General features: G+C 34.9%; 1 protein-coding gene across 4 annotated transcripts in view; it reads left to right on the top strand.

Moving 5' to 3' along the window:
- PIG-U (phosphatidylinositol glycan anchor biosynthesis class U) overlaps window positions 1-16,198 on the top strand; it is a 276,485-nt gene that overhangs the window by 6,019 nt on the left and 254,268 nt on the right. For 3 of the 4 annotated variants that reach the window (XR_016548865.1, XR_016548864.1, XM_090398373.1), the window contains exon 2: window positions 4,768-4,832. Coding sequence is in view for 1 of the 4 variants with exons in the window: in XM_090398373.1 (XP_090254499.1) it covers window positions 4,768-4,832 (65 nt within the window). In the remaining 3 variants the exon portion in view is untranslated. Of the gene's footprint in view, window positions 1-1,327; window positions 1,599-4,767; window positions 4,833-16,198 lie in introns of all 4 variants that reach the window. The other variant, XM_090398389.1, reaches the window with a different exon arrangement.

Below are 16,198 nucleotides of genomic sequence, written 5' to 3'. Positions count from 1 at the left end.
GGTCAGTTCCGTAGAAATGCCAAAAAGTAGGAAGCATGGCATTGTCCAGTATGTTCAGATACTTCTCAGAGCTCATTGTTTGTGCACCACAAAATGAAGTTTGAGGTCAAACCAGAAAAAACAGGATCATACAACCACACCACCACCACCACCTCTGAATTTTATACTTGGGGTTATGCACTCTGGTAAGACTGGGCATCTGCTAAGTGTGGTGTGGTGTGATTTTTCGCTCCATAACACAGCTTTCTTTCCAAGCTTCCACATCACATTGTACATGCTCTTTGCATCACTGAAGATGATGCTGCATATTGGTTTAGGTAATGTGGGGCTTGCATATTGCAGTTCTACCATGGAAACCTATGTTGTAAGCCTTGGTTCTGAATATTTTAGTGCATGTTCATGTTCTGGTCGATGCCCAGAACTCTGCATTCAATGTATTGTCTGACGAATGGCAGTTTTACATATTAGCCTTCATAGCACACTATGATCATGTTCGGTGAGTGTGGTGGGTAGTCTACTGCAAGTAGCACTTGCAGTGGATTGACTCCCTGCGCTTCTATCTCAGTATGGTATTGCTGATTGTTGACCTGGCATCCTATCACAACACCTCTTTCAAACTCAGTGAGTTCTCTTCTTCAGCCATTTCACCTGGACACAGGTGCACCGACTTGGGAGCATCGTATTCTTCCAATTTATAGCAGTTACAAACATGACTGATTACATGGCACAATGTACTTTGCCCATGGGGGGGGGGGTCCATTGACTTCTTTCCAAGCAGTGTATAGGTGTGTGTGTAATCTAATTTCATTTAAGCTCTTCTGATCATGTTCTTGAAACATCATCAGAAGAACTTAAATGAAATTATATCATTTCTCAACAAGAGTGAATATAATCTTCATGATATGGATGGCTCATTTGCAATGTAAGTCAACCCAAGTCACAAAGACTAAGCTGTAAATCTCCAGCAGTCTGTAGTGCCACTACTCCAAGCACAATATATTATAAAACCCCCAAGACTACATATCTTGATGCAGAAGCCAGCGAGAATAGGAATATAGGCTAGCCACTATTCTTCAAGCAGGTTAATGTATGACTCAAAAACAACAGAACTCCATAATTAAACACCAGCCATTAGCTAATGATGTTGTTTCACTTACATTATCTTCATCAGAACTTCCTGATTCTGCTCTTCATAATTTAGAATCATCAGCAAATAACTGAATATCTTTTCCCAAACCTTGAACTATATCATTGATATATGAATTAAATAATAATGGTCCTATAACAGTATCACTCTAGTTCCTCAATGGTCACCTTCCTTTTTCAGGATGCTATCCCCATACACAACTCGCTGGTGTTTTTCAGTCAACCATCTCTGTAATTAACTTACCAACTGACTATCCATCCTGCTCAATTTCAGCAGTGGCTTATCATGTTGTACTTTATCAAATGCTTTAGCATGCTCCCGACTGATTGTTGTATAACATCTCCTCTGTCCAGTACACTAGTCACCCTGTTATAAAGTGTTACATTACTAAAGCAAGACCTTTCCTTAACAATGTAGCTCTCTCAAAAGATTTCCATTCTCATCAATCCAGGTTTGTATTCAGTCTCTAAGCAGCCTTTAATGCTTTTACCTTATTTATTTATACAATTTTTGTTTATATTTTTTATGTGTTTAATTAATTTTTTTGTTTTTAATTTTACTTATCAGAAGTCAGGCTAGGCTCGACAGTTGACTGAAAGTAGTAATGCTGTAGCATACTCTAAGTGAATTGTCACATACCTTGTGTGTGCTCCTAACGATGACCTTAGTATTAGTGATATAATGACCTTAACGTGAGTTAGCCGATCTCATACAGAGGTAGCAGGATTTTTTCTCCTGAAAACTCAGGTTTTTCATCCCACATACAGGCAAATCAGCTGTGAAAACACATGCAATTTACAGACAAAAAATACTATTGTTAGCAGAGGGCAGTAGTTGGCATTGTGTGTGTGTTGTTGGAGAATAAAGTAGTGGAAACAGCAAGTCGGGTGTAATTGGAGGATTAGAAATAGAAAAGATGCTGAAATGTGTGTAGAGTGCCCTCCCATGATAAATCCTTGGAGTTGTCACATAATAATAAGGTGAAGGTTGAAACTTTGAGTAATTATTTTCTTAATAAAATAATTTACAGATACAGTAGTACCTGCCTTACAGTGCTTCACTTTAAGACAATACGCTCATGATGCTTTTCAGTCATAGCCAATGTCCATTTATGTGACAATGCATTAGTTAATACTATGGTTTTAGTGGCAGGTTGCTCTCATGAATCAACTGATGTGCAGTTTTTGCGAACTGTTTGACTTCATTGCTCACTGCATCTGCATTTTGGTCTTTCTCTATGAATTATAAACTGCTTATAAAACTTATTTTATTTTATTGTTCTTAAAAATGTCAAATAAAATTCAGATTAAAGGTAATGTTGCTTCCAGTGATACATTACATATTAAGATTAAAATTAGTGATGGTGTATTGAACTTACCTCACACTATTGTTGTTACAGTTGTTAAAAACAAACATAAAGTGCTACATTAGCTAATACTACATTTATCCATAATTGGAACTATGTTATTGCCAAAATAAAAAAACTTTTAATGGTATAGATTGATAACCAAACTGGTTGGCATGTTGCCTTAAGTCAAGTTATTCAGACTAATGCTTATTAGTGAGATTTCATGTTTGTGAAATCTCACTAATAAGAGTTAGTCTGAATAACTAATCTCTAACTAAATAGAGATATTGATAGTCTATTAAGAAAGATGTGAATTAGATCTAAGTAATAATGCCCTGAAAATCCATATTTTATGTGAATTGATTTTTAGTGCATAATCCAGCACATTTGAGCACTTTTTCATGTAACTCCAATCAATATTCAGGTAGCAACAAAAACTCCATTTCCCAGTGTCTTTATCTCCTGGATTTTTTGGATAAATCTTTAGGTGGTTGTGGAATGCCTAGATCCAGCTGGTGGAGGACTAGTACTCCCATAAAGCATAGTTTGAAAAAAATATCGTTTAATCACCAGAGTAATACTGTCCGTTATGTTTTCTTGACCTCCAATATGTGGAATGTCTATTTTAAATACTGTTATTCTGGAGAGAAAGGAAAATTGGGTGACTCTTATAATGATGACACATCCATTGTGTAAGAGTTATGAAATCTTTTCTCTTGTCCCCTATGTCTGATATTTTTGTGGAAGCTAATGCTGAATGTTTACTCAGATTATTTGTTGTTTTCTGCACTACTTTCTCTCATCACTTGTATAATTTTTCATTTCTGCATATAGGAAACTTTCTTCATTAAGTAGATGGCAATAGACATACTGAACAATTCTGGCTATGGATGGCCATTGTCAAAACTGACGAGTCAGTTCTTACTTTTGTCTGCCTTTTTAGACATTAAGCCAAATCCTAGGACGTGAACAGAATTGTTGGTTCAAAAGTCGAATGGTTTTTTCACATCAGCTATCTTCTTAAAATTTACATCTGCACTTTTTTCCATTTGATTCTGTGATCAGATACCATTACAGTGTTCTCCAAGATAGGCTTCTTCTGTTGCAGAAATTTATTATTATTATTATTCGTGACATCTCCAAGGAGTCTGAAGACTCGTCCCAGGAGGACACCTACTGTACAACTCTCCATCTTCACTACTACACAGAACCTCTACTACATCAACACCATGTATTGCCCACCACCACCACCACACCTAGTATTCCCTGTCTGTAAATTGTATGGTATGTGTTCTGAAGGACCGATTTGTCTGTATGTGGGATGAAAAAACCCGAGTTTCCAGGACGAAAACCCTGCTACCTCCATATGAGATCGGCTAACTCACCTTCGTTTGAAAAAGTCCATATAAAGATTTCTCCTGTCATGACGAGAATCGAACTTAGGCCTTTTCTAATCGAAGGGTGCAATGTACCATCGTTCTTCCAATTGCGCTACGGAAATGCTTATCTCTTGTATATTCATATGGATATGTATGAAGTGCATCCAAAGTATGGAATGGTATGCCTTTCTAATACAGTTTATTCTGAGGAAAGAAAGATTTTGATAAATCTTATGTGTATAAAGAATTGCAATTTTTGCAGGAGCTGATACTCTGATATTATTATTAATTAAATGTTTACTTTGAATACTTATGTTTCTTGGTTTTTGGAATTACTTCACCTCTCATCATTCGTGTTAATCTTTTTTTTTGTGTGAAAAAAGTATTCAATCACAGCCAAGTAACTTTGGCACCTTTGATACCTTATGATTGATATATTATTATATATGCATTTTAAAATTAAATCAAGGAACTTTTGGCCATAAGCTGCTTTACTTGTCCTAGGAGAAAATTTCCCAGGCCAAGTAAGATATTCTTGTCTTATATATATATAAATATATTCTGGCTAACAGACCTAACAAGTCTGTTAGCCAGATCATCAGTCCACTCTATGCCTACTCCACTGAAAGATTTAATTATAGCTTCATATATGTAACTGTTTAAGTGTAATTTTTTTTTTTTGTAGAAATGTAATTTGAGATGTTAAATTTTGGCCTTAGCGTTTAATCTTGAGCTATTAATGCCCTGAATAGACATTTTTCTGTTTTGACTCTAAGTACTTGTTCTTTTTTCTGGAAGTTCAGCTTTCTTTTCAGATTTGCATTTTTCTATTTACCCTAAACTGATATGTAAGAAATATCTCTTGAAAGATTTCTGTTTTTGTTCTCTCTTAGCTGTTGAAGGCGTGAATCTTAAGAAGCAGGGTATCTTGCCTTATGATGGTGATGTTTTTCATGAGGTAATTATTCTATCATCTATTTTATAAATATTAAAAATAGTTCTTTATTCTCATATTCTGAATCTCATGTTCCATATGAGATTCAAAAATCATTTATGAACAAATACATTTTTTTTTACTTTCAAGGCAATATTTTCAAGGATATGATCCATAGAATATCATAAAATAGTGCATTTTGTAATAGCATTTTTTATATACTGAAACCACTGTTATAATATTTGTGCTACTAACATAATTTTGACCACTACAAAGAGTCCTTGTTGAAAGGTAATGAAAAATTATCGCTACTTGAATTTTTTTTGTCAGTAAGAATAGATTATTTATGGGAGATTGTTCTTCAACATGTCTTGATCTTAAAACTGCAGAGTACTACACATACACATATCAAATAAGAATTATTTAATGAGAGCTATAGAAAAAATTGTTCTGCATGTGTGATCTTCCCACAATTCAAATAAAAGAATAGCATTCGTATAAGTTTTAAACAGATAAATCGTAATGTATCCTTGGCACAAGTATATTTATATATGCAGTGAAAATGATAGCATAAATGTGTGTGTCATCAGAATAAGGTTATCCCCACTATAGAATGCAGAGACATGGTTTGGTGATGTTTTTAAACTTGAATTTCTTTCACTTTAGTAGAAATTTACATTGTGGATGAATTTATTAATATACCTTCTAATAGGTAATTTTGTAGAATTCCCAAAAAATGACACATCAAAATTTTTGTTTTGAATTAAATTTTCTTCTCAATTATATATATATAAAGAAAAAAAAACAGAATTGATAAGTTCCATTTTGATATCTTACATGAAGTTTAAATTAAAGGTTAATTTTGTCATTTGCACCCTTAAATCTCCTTTAATATAAAATTTCATCATCTTAATTCCACAAGACATAAATATTCTGATCTGCAGCATATTCAGTCATTCACGCAGTTACTGCATATATACATAAAGGGGCATCTCAAAAGGATGCTGCTGCTAAACTTCAGAGGATAATTCCTTGAGTGATTTTAAACAAAAACATTTATCAACTTGGATTTCTAAACAGTATGAAATTATGGTAATTGTAAACAAAACTAGAATACTGCGTTGAACATATATTTCAGAATTAGAATGTTTTGATATTTAAACATTTTGTTAAAAACAAAATGTTTAAATATCAACATAAACTTTTTTTTAAGGGGTGCTTAAGGGTCAAAGCTGTACAACTGGGAGGAGACCTTCACATGGTCTTTAAAGGAATGCGGAGAACCGACCAGGGCTTCTGACCTAATATCCAATTTTCACCTTCTCGTGGTGCACCCTGTTAGGTATCTACCTGGATACTGAATGAACGAGGATGGGCTGTTGTGATTTAGCCAAAAAAAAATTGTATTCTTATTGGCTTAAACCAAAATATAAAATGATGGCGCAATATGATATGACAGAATTTCATGCCAGCTGAGGCGTTGCCCGGTTAAAAAAGACACCTGTTTTTGCCAGGGAACCGGGCGAACAGTGAAAAGTCAGCTACTGGAACAAATCCTAAAACACAACGCAACTCAATATCACCAGAGTTCAAGATTCTTACTATCAGTAACAGGTTTGAATGACAAAGAAATGGAGCTGGCTGAGGAATTGGATAAGTACCAGATCGATATAATAGAGACAAAAGAAAAAGACAAAAACCAGCAAGATCTTTCTGTGCAATAAATACAAAATATTATATTCAGGCAATGACAATCAGTATTTAATACTAAATATGAAGCTAATCTTCTTGAATGGCAGGCGATATCAGGAACTGGACGATGAGACTCATTTGTGTCTATGTTCCCACAAAAGGTTCTGCTGAGGTCAAGTGGAGGAATTTTTTGAAGCTTAGAGAAAGTAACTGACACAATGAAAAAAGAAAAGTTAGTCTTTGTTGGAGATCTACATAGCACAGTTGGAAATGATTGTTAGACATAGAAAAATGTTTTGGGAAATTTTAGAGAAAGAGCAAAGCTAATAACAATGGCAAGTACGTGTTTGATTTCTGCTCAGGACATGGACTGGTTATTACTAACACCGTGTGCATATTTTTATGTTGGAACATGATGTTCCAACATAAAAATGTGCACAAATTCACATAGAGAGAAGAGGCAAGGAATAAGAAAATTCTCATTGACTATGTTATTGTTGATAGAGATGTTCCTCACAGGTGCAGAACAGTAGAGTGTACAGAGGATTTGAAATTGGAAGTGATCACCATTTAGTCTTGAGGATGATAAAATTGAATTTTATATTGAAAAGAGGAACATGTAAGAAAGTTTTAAAGCGAATAAAAGTCGAGCAGCTCTCAGATGTGAACTGTAGACTAAAATACACAAATCTTATTCATGAAAAAAATGAAAGAGTTTGAGAACAGGAACCAAACCTTGGTGATTCAATGGCAAATCCTGAAGAAAACATTGATTGATTCAGCCTAAGAGGCATGTGTTGAGGTTGTCTAGAAGGATAGAAAAATCAGAACTCCATGGTGGAAAGGATGTTTAAAGAGGCAGTGAAGAAAACATCAGAAGTTCCTGGTAAATAAGTCAGCTTGTGCTCTTAGAGAATACAAAGACAAATGTAAGAAAGCTAAACACTGTGTAAAACTGGCTAAACAAAAGTCATGGGAGGACTTTGGGAAGAATATAGAAAATAAATATCAAGAAGGTAGCAAGATATTCTGGAGGTTGTTGAAGAAGATCGGAAATGGAGGAAAGAGTGCTGTAAAAAGAATTAGAGATGATAAAGGTGACATGAAAACAGGAGAAAAAGATATCCTTGAAGTATGGAATAATTACTTTGAAAATCTGCTAAATTAAACAATCGGTGATGACACACTAGTAAAAAAAAAAAAAAAAAAAAAACACTGACTAGGCATACAATCAGAAATGCATATCCATACTTGAAGTAGAAAAAGTCTGAAATAGGAAAAGGCAGCAGGAGTAGATGATATTCGGCCAGAAATGCTGAAGTATGGAGGTATAAAAGTTAGAGTGGCTGTGCTGCATGGCTCAGAAGGCCTGGACACCGGGACGAATTCCAGATGATTGGAGTAGAGCTCTCATAGTACCCGTATATAAAAAGGGAAATAAAACAAAATGTGAGAATTACAGAGATATTTCTCTACTGAGTGTTCCCGGTAAGATTTACGCAAGTATACTTGAGAAACATTCGAGGATTGTGGAAGAAAACCTTCGTGAAGAACAAGCTGGATTCAAGCCACATAGAGGCTTTCGGGATCAAATTTTCACTTTACGACAAATAGTTGAGAAATCATGGGACTATAACAAAGATCTGTATTTAAGTTTTGTAGATTGGAAAAAGGCATATGACAAGGTGCCAAGAAAGAATCTATTGAAAATGCTACAGTTATATGGTGTTAATGGGGCATTATATCAAGCAATGCTTAGTCTTTATTTAATTTGTAAGTCAGCAGTTAGAAATGAAAGAAGTATGGTTTAATGTTACATCTTGTGTCAGACAAGGATGTACATTATCCCCTCTGTTATTCATTATCTATATGGGTCCTGTTATTCATTATCTATGTGGATCACATTATGAAGGGATGTGGTATTGAACCTGATATCAAAATTGGAGATATTAATCTCAGCTCTTTGCTTTATGTGGACATTGTTATACTTCTAAATAAATGCGCTACAAGTCTGTGAGATTCCCTGACTGAATCAAATAACTGTTGTAATAGATACGGTATGAAGGTCAGCAATGATAAGACAATGAAAATAGGCAGAAACATTGAAAATATCAACTGCATTGTGAATGGAGAACCTATAGAACAAGTAAAACATTTCAGCTACTTAAGCACGATTTTTAGTGAAGATGGTACGTTATGAGAGTGGTCTTAAAGTTCTTGACCTTGACCATGGATGGCAACACTATCGGTAAGATTTTTTTTTTTCCTAAGTTGGTACATCTGTCATAAGCATTGATGTGAAATTGCAAGTCATTCTATCAAGTACAGTAGTATCTCGCTAATCTGAACTAATAAAAAGCCACGATCATTAGAATTAGCAAATTTCCCCTAAGAGACAACAATAACTAGCATTTAAGACAAAAATAATCAGATTCTATTAGGGTACATCAATTTAATTCTCTAAATAAATGAAGTAACTGATAGAAAAGAAAGTTATTGTACTGTAATGTAAAACTTAAAAAACAATACAGAACACAAGTTTATTTTAGTAAAAAATTTAGTTTGTATGTACCTGTATGTTGAGGATTCTGATTTAATAAAATTCTATAGTTCAGTACATAACTTAATTTGAGGAAAAAATATCACTTTCTTGTACCCAACACAAAAAAATGTTTCACAAAAAAAAAGTTATTTTTTTTATTTCTTTGTAAAAAAAGTCACTGATTTTCTTTTGCTTCTTGGAAGCTAAACTTTTTTCGAATGCTTCTCGGAGCTGCATTGGCAATAAAATTTTGTGGAATGGCATATCATTCTGCTTAGTGCATTCTATATATGCATATTAAAACTGTCAACTGCCTCTTCATGTTTTACTTTTATTTCTTCGAGTTCTTTATCGTCATTATCGTGTTCTAATTCATTCTATATCATCATATTTATAATTTCAGCATCTGATTTGATTTCCAATTCACTTTCGGTTTTACCTGTAATCCATTCCGTAGCATCTGTTTGTGAAATTTCAACATTTGGATTTATATTTTTAACTAAATTATGCACGTTTTGAATTTCCTCTTTTTGTGTATCACCGTAGTTATCTTGGTAAATTCTAGAAGGCCACAGTTTTTTCCATGATGCTCAAATTGCTTCAGGTTCGAGGCTTCCCAGCAGAAGCAACTGAGAATGCTACATCCTTCAAATTTATATTTTTATTGATGTGGTAACGTCTGAATTTTGGGAAATTACATTTAAAAGCAGGTCTTTGTGATCTTTTAATTTAATGGATTGTATTATATTCTGATCCATTGATTGCAACGATGGAGTACAGTTTGGAGGCAAAATAATAGTAAACAAAATAATAATACATAATAAATAAAACTTTTTTTTCTTTCAAACCGCAGTTTATATTACTGGAGGGTTCGGACTAAAGAGGTTCAGATTAGCGAGATACCACTGTAGTTTCTTTTATACAGCTGTCTGAAGCAAAAGTGTTGTCTGTATCCCTTGAAGTGGATAAAATTGAGTATCATGCTGTTATAAAATTCTTTGTAGAAGAAGGTTTAACACCAAAAGTAATTCATTTGAAGTTCATAAAGGTTTATGGGCACTCCTCTCCTTCATTTTCGACAATTAAGAAATGGGCTGTCGAATTTAAACGTAGCCGTACCAGCCTTGAACCCTGTGTGGTGACCAGGGTTAAAGAATAGTCACAATGTAGCCCATGCATGTCGTAAAAGGCGACTAAAATGGGTACCCATTACCCGGGGGTATTGCCGGGTTCCTTCTTGTAAGGTTGGGTGCAGGGTTAACAACCCTGTCCTGTAAAAACTCATTTGTTAAGAAAGTTAAAAGGAAAATTAGCCAGGCGGACTTTACGGGACAACAGAAAAAAACATGAACAGACCAGGAACATTGAAGAGAGTGTGTGAGGAACTACAGAGATATAGAGTGCAGATAACAGCATTGCAGGAGGTGAGATGGAAAGGAAGTGGCATATTTGATACCAGAACACATACTATATTTTACAGTGGAGGAGATCAAAAAGCCTTTGGCACCGCATTTTTGGTTAATAAAAAAATTTAAACCCTTGGTTCTTGATTTTAGACCAGTAAATTAACGACTTTGTGTACTGAGAATAAAGTTTAAGATATTAAACATGTACCAACTGAGGATGCTGCTTGTGAAGAAGACAAGATAAATTTCTGTGAATTATTGGAGAAGATACATGATCAGGTACCGAAACATGATGTAAAAATGGTTCTAGGAGACATGAATGCCAAAATAGGAAAGGAAGAGACCTTCCGACCAACAATTGGAAGAGATAGTGCACACGAAGAAAGTAATGAAAATGGCATGAGACTAATTGATTTTGCAAGTAGCAAAAATATGATCATATGTACAACCTGTTTTCCACATAAAAAAAGTACATAAAGTTACCTGGAGATCGGTAGATGGAATAACGGAAAATCAGATCGATCAATAATAAAGCAACTGATAAAGATGGAATAAAGAATACCACTCGAGCTATTAAAATACGGTGGGCAATCACTATTAATCAAAATTTTTGATTAATAGTGACTGCCCATACCTTTCCCATACCTGACAAACATAAGTGTTTGTCAGGTATGGGAAACTGAATCTATGCCTACTGAATGGGACACTGCTGTTATCGTTCCTATACATAAGAAAAATGACAAGTCTCTGTGCCAAAATTATAGAGGAATATCACTGTTAGCAGTAATTTACAAAATATTTGCAAGGGTACTGGCAACTAGATTAGAACCCTTTATAGAAAAAACACTGGGTGACTACCAACGTGGCTTTAGGTATGATAGATCAACAACAGACCAGATCTTTACAGTACGGACAATAATGGACAAATGCTACGAGTTCGGTATCAATCTGCACCATTTGTTTGTGGACTTTAAACAAGCCTATGATAACATCAATAGAGATAAGCTATTTAAAATCATAAAGAATTCCAAATTCCACCTAAACTGATAAGATTAGTTAAAATGACACTCAGAAATACCATGGGTAGAGTGCAAATACAGGACGAACTCACACCTGAGTTCAGGATTACCAAAGGATTACGACAGGGAGATCAACTATCAACAATGCTTTCAACCTATGCCTTGAAAGGGTAATACGAAATGTAATTATAAACAGAGGTGGAACTATTATGAATAGAAGTCTTTTTCTGGCTTTTGCGGATGATGTGGACTGCATTGCAAGGACTGAGAGAAGCCTTAGAGAAGGTTATAGACAAATGAGAGAGGAGGTAAGGAAAATGGGACTACAAACAAACGAAACTAAAACAAAATACTTAACTGTTGCCAGAGATAAACAAAAATTGGGAAACAGCCAAAGTTTCACAGTAGATGAAGAAATCTTTGAACGAGTCCAGCAGTTCAAATATTTGGGTTCAGTAATAACAGTAATGATATGTTAGTTGAAATTACCTATAGAATAGCTGCTGCAAATAGAACTTATTATAGTATTCAGCCATTATTAAAATCTAATTTGATTTCAATAAAAAGTAAAATCCAGCTATATAAAGTAATCCTCAAACCTGTGCTTTTGTACGGCTGCGAAACATGGACAATGATTCAGAGAGATTAAAACCGATTACAAATTTGTGAACGAACGGTATTAAGAAAGATCTTTGGCCCAATTAATGAGAATGGACTTTGGAGAGTGAGGAATAACAATAGAAATAATGGAGAAATTCAATGAAGTGGATATTATTACTGAAATAAAGGTGAGAAGACTGAGATGGCTAGGACATGTTCAGCGAATGGGGATGATAGAGCCGTATAAAAAAAAAAAAAAAAAAAAAAAAAGTCTTCATGTCTGGACCAGGTGGATCTAGGCCCAGAGGATGACCAAAAAGGAGATGGCTTGATGATGTGGAGGATGATTTAAAGAAAATGAGAGTAAAAAACTAGAGGAGCAAGGCACAGAATCGTGAAGAATGGAAGGCTATCCTGAGACAGGCTCAGGTCCTAAAGGGACTGTAATGCCAAGGAGTAGTAGTAGTAGTACCAGCCTTGAAGATGATCCACATGAAGGACTTCCAAAAAGTGTAACAACATCAGAAATCATTGATCGAGTGCACGATATGGTACTGGATGGAGTCAAAGTGCATGAAATTGCTGAGACTATAGGCATTTCAAAAGAATGTGTAGGATAATTGCAAATGAAAAAGCTTTGCAGAAGATGGGTGCCGCATTTTCTCACAGCAGATCAAAAACTCACTCCAGAGATGTTCATGAGAGTGAACATCTCTGAATCGATGTTCATGGGATCAGTATTTTGGGATGCTAAAGGCATTTAGTTGAGAAGAATTGTGGAAGAAAAGCTTGGTGAAGAACAAACTGGATTCAGGCCAAATAGAGGCTGTCAGGATCAGATCTTCACTTTACGACAAATAGTTCAGAAAGCATGGGAATATAACAAAGATCCGTGTTTAAGTTTTGTCGATTTGGAAAAGGCATATGACAAGGTGCCAACAGAGAAGCTATTCAATATGCTACAGTTATATGGTGTCAATGGGGCATTATATCAAGCAATAATTAGTCTTTATTTGAGTTGTAAGTCAGCAGTTAGAATTGAAGGAAGTACAGGAAGTTGGTTTAATGTTAAATCTGGTTTCTGACAAGGATGTACATTATCCCCTCTGTTATTCATTATCTATATGGATCACATTATGAAGGAAAGTGGTATTAAACATGATATCAGAATTGGAGATGTTAATGTCAGCTCTTGCTTTATGCTGACGATGTTATACTTCTAAATAAATCTGCTACAAGTTTGCAAGATTCCCTGACTAAATTGAATAACTGTTGTAATTGATATGGTATGAAGGTGAGCATTAAAAAGACAAATACAATGAAAATAGGTAGAATTGTTGAAAATATCAACTGTGTTGTGAACGGGGAACCTGTGGAACAAGTAAAACATTTCAGCTATTTAGGCACGATTTTTAGTGAAGATGGTAAATTAAATATGGAAATAGACAACAGAATCAGCAAAGCTGGTATGGCGGGAAGTCAACTGAATAAATTCATATGGAATAAGAGAGAAATTAGTCGGAACACTAAATTAGCTGTATACAAGACAGTGTTCAAACCAATTTTAACTTATGGATCTGAGAGCTGGGTCAGAAGTAAAACACTTGACCAAAGACTAGAGACCGCAGATATGAGAGTCCTAAGAAGGATTAGAGGCGTGAACAGATGGCATCAATGGCAATATCATATTAAAAATGAGGATATTAGGAAAGAACTTGACATTGTCAGCAGCCACGAATGCATTAACAGTGCTAATCTCAGGTGGTATGGTCACTTAAACAGAATGGGCGAGGAAAGATTAGCAAAACAAGTGTTCTCTGCCAGGTTAGCTGGAAAACGACCCAGAGGAAGACCAAGATATAGATGGATTGATAAGGTACAAAGTGCCTTAGACGATAGAAATATAAGATCTGATAATGTTGGAGTCTTGACAAGTAACAGACTGATTTGGAGGAAAATTGTAGATAGGAAGTTAGTAATGATGTAAATTTTTCATTTAGTACTATCATATCCTGTACACCCCTTGAGGGTACATGTCAGGAATTTGATGATGATGAAAAGCATTTTGTTTTTTACTTATCTTGAAACATGTAAAACAATAACCAGGGAATATTTTTCCAATCTTTTAACCAGACTAGATGAAAAAATTAGTGAGAAAAGACCCAGTTTGCAGAAGAAGAAAAATCATTTTTCATCAATGCACCTGCCCACAAAGGTGTTGTGGCAATGGGAAAATTAAGGGATCTGCACTATGAATTGTTGGAAGATCCACCCTATTCCTGAGAGCAGGGCTGTGCCGTGGGTTGGAAGCACCCTTCTGCAAAGTTTTTTCAGTGCCCCCATAAAATAAGTTTCCATGAAACATTTTTGCGAAAAATTTTACTTTTTTAAAAGTACAAAAGTTTATACATAAGTATATATGTAGATTTATTTTACATATTTATCCATCTTGCTTTAGCTGCCACAAAATTTTTAATAATATCTTTAATGTCTAATGAATCCATAATATTATTTTCAATTGATATAATTGATAAATCCTTTAGATGCTCTCCAGACATTGTTGACAGCAAATAATTTTTTATTAGTTTCAGTTTTGAAAAACGTCTTTTCCCTCTGCTATGGATATTGATAATGTTAAATAAATACGCATCACAATCGCAGTGTTCGGAAACGTGTTAGTTAATTTATTTTAACGTTCAACATCACCAGAGTTAAAGATCAGTACTATCAACGTAAGAAGCCTGAATGGCAAAGAAAAGGAGCTAGATGAGGAATTAGATAAGTACCAGATCGACATAATAGGGGTGACTGAAACAAAAAAGACCAAAACTGGTGAGATCTTTCTGAGCAATAAATACAAAATGTTATATTCAGGCAATGACAATCAAGGAAAAGAAGGATTAGCCATAGTATTCAACACAAAATACGAGGCTAATCTTCTTGAATGGCAGTCAGTCTCAAGTAGAGTAATGTGGGCAAATATGAGAATGGGGAACTGGACAATGAGACTTATTTGTGCCTATGGTCCCACAGAAGGTTCTACTAAGGTAGAAGTGGAGGAATTTTTTGAGGCTTTAGAAAAAGCAACTGACACAATGAAAAAGGAAAAGTTGGTCCTTGTTGGGGATCTAAATAGCAGAGTACGAAATGATTGTCAGACATACAAAAATATTTTGGGGAAATTTGGAGAAAAGAGCAAAGCTAATAATAATGGCAAATATCTGTTGAATTTCTGCTCAGGACATGGACTGGTTATTACTAACACCATGTTCCAACATAAAAATGTGCACAAATCATATGGAGAGAAGAGGCTAGGAATAAGAAAAGTCTCATTGACTATGTTATTGTTGATAGTGATGTTTTCTCCCTGGTGCAGGACACCAGAGTGTACAGAGGATTTGAAATTGGAAGTGATCACTATTTAGTCTTGAGCAGGATAAAATTGAATTTCATATTGAAAAGAATAACATGTAAGAAAGTTTTAAAGTGAATAAAAGTTGAGCAGCTCTCAGATGTGAACTGTAGGCTAAAATACACAAAGATTATTGAAGAAAAAATGAAAGAGTTTGAGAACAGGAATCAAACCTTGGAGATTCAGTGGCAAACTCTGAAGAAAACATTGATTGATTCTGCCAGAGAGGCATGTGGTGAAGTTATCTGTAAGGATAAAAAAATCAGAACTCCCTGGTGGACACAGGAAGTTAAAGAGGCAGTGAAGGAAAAGAAAAAAGCATACCAAACGTTCCTGTCAAACAAGTCAGCTTGTGCTCTTAGAGAATATAGAGACAAATGCAAGAATGCTAAACACTGTGTAAAACTAGCTAAACAAAAGTCATGGGAGGACTTTGTCAGGAATATAGAAAATAAATATCAAGAAGGTGGCAAAATATTCTGGAGGTTGTTGAAGAAGCTTAAGAATGGAGGAAAGAGTGCTGTAAAAGGAATTAGAGATGATAAAGGTGACATGAAAACGGGAGAAAAAGATATCCTTGAAGTATGGAGTAATTACTTTGAAAGAATGCTAAATGAAACAAGCAGTGATGACAGCATAGTGGTAAAAAACACTGACCAGGCATGCAGTCAGGAATACATATCCATACTAGAAGTAGAAAAAGCCATCAAAGGCTTGAA

Source organism: Typopeltis vanoorti, chromosome 1 (assembly GCF_054136105.1).
Source record: "Typopeltis vanoorti isolate ZY-2024b chromosome 1, IOZ_Tvanoo_1.0, whole genome shotgun sequence".
Classification (NCBI taxonomy): Eukaryota; Metazoa; Arthropoda; class Arachnida; order Uropygi; family Thelyphonidae; genus Typopeltis; species Typopeltis vanoorti.
Note: the sequence above shows the minus strand (reverse complement) of the source record. Positions and strands in the feature narration are given on the sequence as shown.